The sequence below is a fragment of the Amphiura filiformis genome, chromosome 8 (genome assembly GCF_039555335.1).
Source record: "Amphiura filiformis chromosome 8, Afil_fr2py, whole genome shotgun sequence".
Taxonomy (NCBI): domain Eukaryota; kingdom Metazoa; phylum Echinodermata; class Ophiuroidea; order Amphilepidida; family Amphiuridae; genus Amphiura; species Amphiura filiformis.
Window position 1 is genome coordinate 25,624,201 of NC_092635.1, and position 12,105 is coordinate 25,636,305.

The 12,105-nt window shown below is 37.4% G+C and overlaps 1 protein-coding gene and 1 long non-coding RNA gene across 2 annotated transcripts; both read right to left on the reverse strand.

Moving 5' to 3' along the window:
• Positions 1-1,409: 1,409 nt before the first annotated feature.
• On the reverse strand, positions 1,410-3,023 carry LOC140159469 (monocarboxylate transporter 13-like). Its single transcript, XM_072182955.1, has 2 exons — positions 2,336-3,023; positions 1,410-1,782 (listed from the first exon to the last, which is right to left on the reverse strand). The coding sequence occupies exons 1-2, from the start codon at positions 3,021-3,023 to the stop codon at positions 1,622-1,624; spliced, it is 849 nt and encodes a 282-aa protein (XP_072039056.1). The 3' UTR covers positions 1,410-1,621.
• Positions 3,024-3,161: 138 nt separating this feature from the next.
• On the reverse strand, positions 3,162-8,254 carry LOC140158243 (uncharacterized). Its single transcript, XR_011859740.1, has 3 exons — positions 8,155-8,254; positions 4,389-4,532; positions 3,162-3,232 (listed from the first exon to the last, which is right to left on the reverse strand). It is a non-coding gene; the product is annotated as an uncharacterized lncRNA (long non-coding RNA).
• Between the last annotated feature and the right edge of the window lie 3,851 nt (positions 8,255-12,105).

Here is a 12,105-nt window from a genome sequence, read left to right on the forward strand (position 1 = left end):
GTTAGTGATTACGTGAATTACATTGAAAATATGGTATATATGCATTACTTTTATTAATCAGGTTTTAATCGACAATAATGTTTAATTAAGATTATGCAGCAAATGAAAATCGTTAAATTTTCAAATTCGATTTTCTCGAAATGCGTATTTTGCAAATACGTCAGTATGTGATACGGCCGACGATTTGATGGATAGTCCGATAGTGCAACTGAAAACCCTTATTGAATTGATCACATTATCTGCACGGAAAATGGGCTCATTAAAATAACAGACTGTGCACCGGGCTGTGCACCAACTGACAAGTCCAGCTTTTCATGCATACAAAAAACACAGCATCATGTTTGATAGACAGAGAAAGAGACTAAATAAGTAAAAAATGAAAATAATGAAATGGGAAAAAATATATGTTTATTTGACGCGGGAGGCATTTCCGACGCGGGCGCTGACTTGAACCATAACATCAAGTTCCATTCGCCTAATATTATTATCATATATACGATGGGAATACACGAAAATTAACCTAATGCTTAATACTAGTAGTGGTAGGTGAGTTGTGAGGAAAGGTCAGTGTTATTAAAGGGGGTACATGTTCTTGGGTTTGGGATCCCAGCCGGTTTATGGTCTATTAAAGGCTGAAGACACTTTTTGTATTTTAATGTGACAATTCTACTTCTCCAACGAAATGAATCCTCGTCCAATAATAGAATATAAATTAATATGATTTATTCACCAGTTTTCCTCTTTATATAAATTGCATTTAAGTATTAGTTGAATACACGTGTGTTATTACAAACATGAATGTAGATGATAATAATAAACCGTTTTTTATGTTAAAAATTGCAAAGAATGAATGGCGTTGTTGTATTATCCAATGTTATTTTATCAACAAATCTATGTAACTTAGGTACTAAATATTTTCACCAAAATAAATGTAACAATCAGGATAATTTAGCCCCAAATTTTTATTATATCTAATGTGGCAAGTAAGTCAGGCGTGCATTTCATTTCATTTCATTTTATTTCATATTATTTTTACACAAAGTTTCTATGTTTCCTAATACATCTGAGAAGTTATAACTTCATCTTTAAGCTTCAAGTGGATCGGGAGTCTTCGAAAGATCATTCGCATCTTCAGATAATACTCCATTCTGATACGGAACTTTGCGAACTGTCCACTACCAACCCTGTCGTCAACTGTCATTCATATTATTGATATTATCTTATCTTCTATTGTTTATTGTTTTCAGTTTAAATATAACAGAAGTGCAACGCGAAAACAATCCACGGCCCAGGACCGTGTTCATTAATTCATTGCTCGCCCGTTTATTTTACTTGTTCTTTGTAACGCGGCATCGTACCTGCTAGTGCTACGTTGTGCGTAAAGATGTTATTAGACTATAATTTGGAAATAATACAAAGACATAGAATTTATATTTATATTGCATGTATATAAAATAAATTTTTACATAATATATGATTTATAATAGTCATCGGTCATGTCCGGGTATACATATAAATAGTGGAATAAATGAACAATCAACTGAGCTCTAAACTGGTACTGGTGATAAACCTAGGTAAATGCCTCTGCATTTTACACGTACATCCCACTCCCCGATCCCACTCATGTTCCATCCTCTGTTTTTGCAGTAGTAATATGTATCCATGTTTTAACTCTTCTCTCCACCAAAAGGACAGGCAAGAAGACGCATACAGAAAGTGTGTATGCACTACCCACTAGGTAGAAACTTAGGCTATAGTTCCCTGACAACTGTTGAATTGCACCTAGAAAAATGATAAGATATAAAAGATACTGTTGTGAACATCCGTCCAACGTTGTCGGAAATTACTTAGCATGCTTAATAGTGGGGTTGATCTTAGGTACAGGCACGTATTTTCACACACGCATTCCAAAGCTGTGCATGTAGTGATGGCAATCTTATGGAGGGTTTAAACTTATGGGGAATAAATCAAAGGAAATAACTCAGAAAACATCGAGGGGAAACAATAATAATTATAGACTTCAATGAAACTCTAATTTGGAACTTAAATATTACAAGTCTTGCGAGACACCAATTTTACAACAATCACTTCAAAACGTCCTTTCACTACCAGAGTTAGGCACGACTACCAATATCCGCCCAGTATTTTCGTGAAAAGAAATCGAGTAGTGCATAGTGGATATTTTCCTAATTATGTTGAGGATAAAAGTAATACCATAATAATAAGATTGTGGTAAAGGAAGCAGAAACGTGCGTACCCTACACTGATATGTAACCAGAACACAAAATTCATCGTAGTTTACAAAGTCAATAAATTACATAGCACATGTACGTACCTGCAATGTATCCACCAACCATTATCCCCAATCCAGCCATAAGCAATTCCAGCCCTACTGCTGTAGCTAGCTGCCAAGTACCAACATTTCGTCGTACAATAGTATAAACCAGGGGGATCTGAATCCCTGACGTGACCCCGATACCTGCAGCAGAGACTACATATACTGGATAATTGTTTGCAAGAGGGTTAACAAAGGTTAATACAGCTGCAGCAATGAGTGTCATCATATACAATGTCGACGGCAACATGATCTTGGCATCGATGGGAATGCCATGAAAAATTCGTCCAAGTAAACTTCCAACACCCAATAGAGATAATGCTAAAGCTCCTTTTGTCTCTGAGTATCCACTCAACACGATTTGATTATACGTATGAGTTAATGCAGCACCATAAGCCACATGAACAAGAAAAATAACGAGGTAAACTAACACCATTATGGGGGAAGTGGTAAACAGTTGGATGTGAGCGAGATACCATTTCGTTTCGGCATTTCGAAGAGTTATTTCGTTAGCTACATTTTCGCTCTCTAGTACTTCAGCCTGTTTACTGGCACTTTCCTTCTTGCACTCATCTGTGTTAGGACTTACTTGATTATATTGTGCAGGTTTGTGTTTCTTCTTCTTAGTTATGTCAGTGTTTCTAGCTATCCTTTGTTGAACCCTATGCCGAGGTAAACACGCTCCCATTACAAGTACGTTAAGAATGAGAGCGCCGTGAATTAGCACGGCTCCACGCCATCCGTAGATAACAATAAGTTTTTCAATGAGAGGAGAAAGTAGAATGATGCCGACGCCAACGCCCGAAAGAACTATTCCAATTGCTGTGCTGTAATGCGAGGTAAAATAAGTTGCAACACTGATTTGAGCCGATACGTAAACTAGCGATGCACCAAATCCTAAACAAAAACGTGTACTATTAGCACTAATTATCAAAAGAAAGTGAGACTTCGGTGTTGTAATGGATTATGCGCCACCATTTCAGCTAATTAACTCTCTTAAAAAACTAATTGTTCATGATCGTTGGGAACTGGTGGTTCATTGTGTATGTTTTTTCTCCATCCACCTGTTCCAAGCTCTTGGAATTAAAAAAAAGTGTGGTGTTTCCAGACGCAACGTCGCAAAATTGCAAAAAGTAAGTTCCAGTTTTTGAAATAATTCCAAAACCCCATCATACGACGGTTAGTGGTATCGATAACTTTCGGATGTATCAACTCTGTGAAATCGACCCAGTAATTGTCACTGTTGTTCTTTTATTGAAAAAATCGGATTAATTACCATAGCAATAGATGAATACAATTTTTGAATAGCTCGCCCTGCACTACAAGCAGATTGCACTAATCACCTGTGTATGTCAGCAAACATAAAGTCTGCACAAAAAGAAACTCAGCTGTTATAAACACGACTATAGCTTCAGAACTAATAATTGTTTTCACAATATTTTAACATAGAGGGAAGGATGAAATATTTACTCGCATTTTGATACCACATTTGTCAAATGTTGTTCAATATTAACAACACAGTAGTGTTTTTAAAGAAAAATGCCCGATTTTAAAAGTTGCAGTTTACAGCGATCACTGGTTATTATGCCAGCACGGTAGCACGTAAAGCCCGCCATTATCTTCACGCTCACTTCAAAATCAATACAAATAGCTGCAACTTTTATATTCGGCTATTTTTCTTCCAAAACACTGCTGCATTGTTAATATTGAACAAAATTGGACAAATTAGGTATCAAAGTGCGCGTAAATAAACCATCCTACTTTTTATGTTGAAATAATGTGAAAACAATTATTAGTTCCAAAGCTATAGGCGTGTTTATAACAGCTGAGTTTCTTTTTGTGCAGACTTTAGATTGAATACAATACCGCTCTTTTCAAAGATACTAATCTTACAAGTATGAGTGATCAGCCTTTCTTTGACATCTATGTTTCAATGCTTAGGTACCGCGTGAACGTTGTAGTGCAGGGCGATATATTTAAAATTATATTCATCTATAATATTGCTATGGTACTTAATCCGATTAATTACGTCACTTCTACAGCGAATACTCACCAGGTAGTAATCCCAAGCTGAAATACAATACGGTAGTGGTTTTGGCTAGATACGTAAGAATGAACCCTGATGCCTGGATTAAACCACCAGTCATGACGACCCATCGAGGCTCGGCTTTGTTGATAATCACACCAGCAACAGGCCCTTAAATGATTTAGAAATACACACACAAAAAAGCACATCTTAATTGGTGCTCCATTGGGTACCTGACTGTTAATATATGTGACGTTTATGACCTCACTAACAATCGATGAATAAATAGAAGGGGGTAACTTGTTTTAATGGAAATGTTATCGTCAAATACTTTAATGAGGTCGGTGTCTTTTTTAAATATTCTTTATAGTCTAGGAGCTAAATCTCATACGGGTCTTAATTAAGGATTGAGTTCAACACCCATGTCTACCAATTATTTGTTGCCATGAGGTGTTAGGATAGACCCTCTAGATCACTGCTAGGGGGTAGTGGACCCAAATTGTAAGGTACGTATTTTGCTAGAGGTCACGAAAGGTCACAAAGGGGTAAAAAAATTGAAAATGCTTCGATCTTGTTGAGATATATATATATGTGTGTGAACTGTCATGTCAAAAGGAGACACTTTTGGGCAGGATCGTAAATGGAGAAATAGCCAAAACTCTGTCCGGGTGTGATTTTTTCACAATTATTTTGGGTTTGTTGCGAATTTGTCATGTTATTAATGATAAAAATATTGTCTGATAGTTTCAGACCGGAATATAACTGGCATCTTGCATTTTTTGAGACATTTTTCAAGGTAATTCCTACTCTCAACATTGTCAATTTTTAAGGCTGATATCTCAATTTCCAATTTTATAATACCATAACTTGCGAACTCAATATCTTCGCTTATGAATGTCTGATTTCATTGGGGAAAACGGCCTTGTGGAGCAAAATATATCTATATTTAAGATCATGTAAAAACCTCTAAATTGATAACCTGCCCAAAAGTGTCTCCTTTTGACATGACACATCACATATATCAAATTACTCGTCTTATGACAAGGAGTAAGAAAATGTATAGTTTGTGCTATCTGCGATCTATTGTTATTGAGGTATCTTACAAAAACTTCATTTTTAGGCAAAATGACGTGTTTTTGGTTGTACGGGGAGCAAAATGTCAACTCCGATTTGGGTAAAAATTGTGGCAAATTGCTCATCTTGATATCAGAATCAAGAAACGGTATAGAACTTAACTTTAGCATATTTGCAAGAAAAAACATGAAAATCAATAAATACCTATATTTTTCACAATTTCAATATTTTATTAGAAATTAAGCATGTAGGCCGTTTGCTATGACTTGATGAATGAAGCTGTTAAAACAGATTTTGATATTTTTCCTTTTTGCCCCAAAATGTGTAAAATCAACATTTTTGGATGACCTATATTTTCTTTGAATATTTATCAAATTTCTTAATTTAGGTATAATACAGTGCAGAAAAAGATGTCAAAAAAATCTGTTAAAACAGATTTCCAATAAATTGTTCCATTTTCCATTTTGGGTTAAATACTCAATTTTCATGCGCGGGATATTTGAAACATAAAATGAAAACATGTCCATTGCACTTTTTCCTCGAGATGTACTATAATATCAAGGTTACGGATATATTATAATCCTTCTTATCTTCACTGATCCATCAGATACCTATTGTTATGAATGATCAATGAAAAGGTTCAGAACTGGGCTACTAACGGTCTGTCAAGTATCTATAGTTATTTTCATGACTGTGTCAACTCAAAAATCATGCAAGGTCGAATGTAGGAAAAGTATGATCAGTTGAGCTGTACAACCAAACACTTGTCATTTGGCCTAAAAATTAGGTTTTTGTAGAATAACACAATAAAGATAGGTCGTAGATCACGTACATTTTCTTAATCCTTATCATCAGACGAGTAATTTAATATATCTTCCAACAAGATCGATGCATTTTCCGTTTTAACCACTGTGTGACCTTTCGTGACCTCTAGCGTAAAACGTACCCTTGGAGTCCACTACCCCCCTAGCAGTGATCTAGAGGGTCTAAACTAACACCTCAAGGTAACAAACATTGGTAGACATGGGTGTTAACTCGACCATTTTTCGAAACCTCTTGCTCCTAGACTGTTTCTTCATTAATTGTCACCATACGGATTCAAAATTTCGTCGTGACTGTGCAGGACAAAGTAATAAAACGTGAGTGAACTGGACTGGCACACAGCGACAACGTCAGGTAAATAATTATATTATAGACGAATCCAACGAGTCAGGTGATGGTCTGAATTCATTCGGCCATTATTGGGTCCCCTCCACACCAAACTGATGTTGTGATTGCCCAATTGGATGGAATAAAGCCGCTTAAAATCGATGTTATATTGTATTGGGTTATAAACGTTCATCATTCTTTTATCTACGTGCAAGACGGTTGCTGGAATGCAGATTATAATCCCCACTATAAGGCCGCTTCATTTCTCAATTTAGGTGAGATAGAGGACGAATGCGTAAAATTGGATTCGTCTATACAGGCAGGGAAACTAAATCAATACACGTGTATCTATTATCACTTCGCCTATAACAATAATACAAAATAGAGTTGACATTTCTATTCGCTAAAACAATGATAACTATACCTTATCGTTAGTAACGACCAAAGAGAATAAAATTCCTGCATTGTTGAGGGGACAATAAAATAAGCAGTGTCTCACCGTCTCTATAGAATTCCTGGACGATTAAACCACATGGTGGCAATAAGAAAATTTGAAGCAACCGCTCGCGCTCTTGGCCTTTTCAGGTGGGCTAGGGCAATTGGACAGCCGAGTTGAGCACTAGCGTAGAGTGGTGTATCTGCTATTTCATATTCAGACGATAGATCTTTCGAAACCGGGGTAGAAATTGATGAATATCTCACGTCATGTTTGGTTTCCAAAGAAATCAATTGTAAGGTTTGCACTTGAATATATGTGTTGAAACAACATGATAGTCGTAAGCGTGCGTATTGACAAACAACTGTGCGTTTGGAAATCAAAAACTGATAAAAATACGGATTTTATATGTGTAGAACAAAAAAATGACTGCTGCCCTCATTCGTCAAAGGCCCTTCAGGGTCAACATACGTTACTACCGCAGTGTAGACTAAAGCAGGAGGTAGTCTAAAGCAGATGACGTACCAGGCTCACTGACATCTACACAGATCAGTGACCAGGCTATTTTCAATAGCCTTAGTCGAATCCCTCGGCCCATAGTCTAAAAACTATTAAACAGGTCAGAAGAAAATGGCCATATGCGGGATTCAGCCTATCATCATGGCGATTTCTGCCATGAAGATATCGGGGCGATGACACTGTGTTCATTGCGAATTAGCATTGAGGGTTCCCGTCTCGTGAAAAAAAAGGGTGATAAAAAATGCTTCGTGTCTTTCATAGCATGGCATAGCTAAATAGCCAACTTTTCGTCCCCATTTGTCAATTTTTGTCCCATTTGTCTCATTTTCAGTCATATAAATGAAACTGTTTTTGCCTTACCCAAGCCTCGTTGGTCAAATTCGGAGCCGGGATTGGAGCAAACTAACATTTTCTGAATAGAACAATGTAGCCAAGAATAAAAAGTATCCTTTTGAACACAGGTTTGAAATTTGACCATGTGTCAAGTTCGATGACATTTGACTTTAAACCCCCAACGTTTGGAAATGGATTCATTATCATAGGGAGAAAAATGCCGATTGCAACCAATTTTATCAATACTATAATAATGATATAGTCGGTATTTTCTGCACTTACCTGCCAAACACATCATTGCATATCCAAAACTGCATATCCAACCAAGAACCGCAGATCCAACATTGAATTCATCAGAAAGAGCTGGCATATATGCACCAATAATCTGGACTGAACCCACACTCAGGACATAGGATAGAAATAACGTCCCTACAACAACGCGCCCCTGGGTTCTCTTCCGTCTGCATGCCATCTTATCTTTAGTGGGTGTCATCCCGGGGTGTTATTATTTTTCGTACATTTAAGCCTATATTAGTACTTTTAAGTTAAAACAGTGTCGCATGCTGAGGATATCGACACTTGCATATACACTGCTGTTATAAATACTAACGCAGGACACTCAATATAAACACAAGTGGGTTTTGTGTGCTAATTTAAGTATATGGACCAAAGTTCATTTTATTGATTATCTGGGATCGAAACTGTGACTTAGTACCCTCGAACTTGTAACTCTGAACCCGTTATGGTGGAGAACAGGCCTACATGAAAATGAATCTTGTGTTACTAGGCGTGGTAGCTAGTGGCAGGTGAGTTTAATGAGTTGCAAGGACTCATTAACTCATATAAGCAACTGTTGATTACAAATACATAGGTTCTATATAATCGGCAGAAATATTCAAATGGACAATGCAATTACTAAATTGGGATCCGGGATTTGGCATATTTTGACCGGTTGCAGAAACATTATATGAATTTGTAAGCGCTCTTTAAGCAATGTTATTGTTCAATGAATTAACAACCGTATGATAAAACAGACGGAACTAGTAACTTTTCGCACAAGATTTGCAATTTAAAGAGAATTGGTTATTGCTCATTGAAATGAAGCTAGTATATTGACAATATAATTGTGCTCTTTCATTTAATGACATAGAATATTGTAAGGATCACTTGAGATTTTGACTATTAAAAGCTACATTTTGGTCAAAAATTGTGCTTGACTGGGTCGTTTTGTTATTAACATTGAATTGCGTTATCTGTTGACGTAATGAAAAATAAATTGCTTTTAGGGGGAAGTGTTAGATTAACATTTATAGTTACAAAAGAAAAACATTAATTTTTGGTTTGGGGTAACGTTAAAAGGTGATTACAGCACTGTAATTGTTGAAAATTTGATGGATAGTCCGATAGTGCAACTTAAAATCTCTTTGATTTGATCACATTATCTGCACTGAAAATGGGCACCCATAGGCCTATGGGTGCAATATTAATGGGTGCCCATTTTCAGTACAGATGATAGGCTTTAAAGAAATAGACGGTGCACCAACAAGTCCAGCTTTTCATGCATACGAAAAACACAGCATTCGATATCTGTTCCTCTTTTATCTATGATTGCATCACATACTGTGCACTGGGCTTCAAAACATGGAAAAATACTTCCGGGATACGATTTTGCCGCGATAAGAGACAGAGAAAGAGCAATGAGTATAAAAATGAAAATAATGCAATGGGAAAAAACAATGGTTTGACGCGGGAGGCATTTCCAGCTATTTCCGACGCGGGCGCTGACGGGAAAATGTAAAAATTGCAAAGAATGAACGGTGTTGTTATATTAATCAATGTAATTTAATCAATAAATCTATATAACTTAGTACTAAATAATTTCATAAATATAAACTTTTTTTAAATAATATATAATGAGTCAAGCAAGTTAGGTCTACATAAAGTTTCTATGCTAGAATCTTCCTGGCAACTGTTTTTGGAGCGAGGACCAGCAATCAATCATAATCTATCAAAATTCATTAAGAAATTTGTGTTCAGAGAAGTATTCCAGCTGTAATCACTTTTAAGTTTTATGTTCTTCTGATTTTAGTTTTTCCGGGCTCGTACGTCACGCAACGCGTGTCCACCCCCACCTGTGTGTGCATGAGCTTACACAATTCTGCTCCGCGCTACATCGATATAGACAATGCACGATCTGAGGTTACTGTTCCGAACCCTGGCTACCTTATGTACATTACAATGCATACAGACCGTAGTATGGCCCTCTATAACAATGCGAGTACTGTGCGGAATCTTGGAAATAGCGGAATAAAGCGTAGTATCAACACGTCCCACAGTGTCATCGCCCCGATATCTTCATGGCAGAAATCGCCATGGTAGGTTGAATCCACCGCCACGCATGGCCATTTTTTTCCGACCTGTTTAATAGTTTTGAGACGCATAATGGGCCGAAGGACATCTGTCTAAGGCTAGTGACAATTGCCCGGTGACTGACCTCACTGTGTGTGAGTCGAGCATGGTTCGCCATAGGTCATATGCTTTTTGACTACCCACGATTGGCCTATACACGGCGCTATATAATTCGGCACATATAAAATCAGAATTATTGTCAGTTTTTGAGTTCAAGACGCAAGCTTCTTTCTCAAGACGCAAGCTAACGACTATCATATCTGTTCAACACATATATTCAAGTGCAAGGAACCACATCTGGTTTCTTTAGACGAAATCATTTACGGGAGATATTCATCATTTTCTACCCCGGTATCCAAAGATTTTCGTCTGAATATCAAAATCGTGCATAGTACATTCACGTGTATCGATCCCGGGTATTGATTTTAGTATCTCTGGTGTACCAAGTAATTATTAGCCAGGCGATGTCGGTGTGCGTCCGTCAATCATGGCAATAGCCTCAGATTGAGCATGTTATGTATCGATATCAGTTGCCCATCTACAACGTATAAAGTGCGCTGAAGTGGATCGGGAACTGTCCACTAACAACCCTGTCGTCAACTGTCAGTCATATTAGTGATATTATCTTATCTTCTATTGTTTTAAATATAACAGAAGCGCAACGCGATAAAAATCCACGGTCCAGCAGCGTGTTAATTAATTCATTGGTTATACAGGGTGGCTTTGATGATGGCTTATTTCTCAAAAGTGCAAACACATATTGAAATAAGTTGAACATATTTGTAAACCTCTATGTCTGTACTGTCATTGCTGAGAAGGGCATTAACATCCATCGTCTAATTACAAAATGGCGGCCATTTGAAGCAAGGGGGTCAAAAACCACTTTGCACACACGTAAGTCAAATGGAGCGGATGATCACGCGATATATGGTGGTCGCTGGTTCACACCACAATGGATTAGGAACAAAGGAAGAAAAATAACAGTACGCATGAAAGTTCTGTCAATATTTCTCTTGTAAATTAACCATATTTAAATAAATATTTCTTTTTCAAACAGAATATGTAGCCTTCCAGTTGAACAGAATATGTAACAGTAGCTTTAAATAATCTGCGCAGTTAACGTTTGTTTGCAGTCGCATTCTAGATAATGTGCATAATTTTATACCCGAGTCTTCATGATGGTTATTGCACTATAACATAAATCTTATATAGAGATATAACAAGATAAATTTATAAATAGGTGTCAGGAATGTCTCTTCTTCTCTTCGGAAATTATTTCTTCATATAGACACATGTAAACCGTAGCAGTGCTTCAATGGAAACGAGTTATTTGTCTCAAATTGTCATGAAATTAAAAATATTGCACTAGAAAAGTAAGAATACAAGTAAAATCATATTTGACTCTGTTCTTATCGTCCTTCAACGTGGCCTCCTTGCTCGCGAATACAAATCATCGCACGATCGTACATAATGGTGAACTGCTCTTGAAGTAACCCTGGTGCGTCGGATCCTTGTGAACGCATCTGCAATACGTCTCCTCAGCTCCCGCAAATTCCTTGGCGGACCTTCGGCATACACAGACGCCTTGACATCACCCCAAAGCCAGAAGTCCAAAGGTGTCAGATCAGGACTCCTCGGAGGCCACTCCACATGATGTCCAAGGCCGACAACACGATGCGGAAACAACTCCTGCAATCTGTCTCTAACAGCGATAAGACGGTGGGCTGGCGCTCCGTCTTGAAAGAACCACGCCCTGCGGATGGCGCCGTTCGCTTGCTGTCCAAATATTTGGACCAGTTGAGGCTCTAGTTGATCATTGATTAT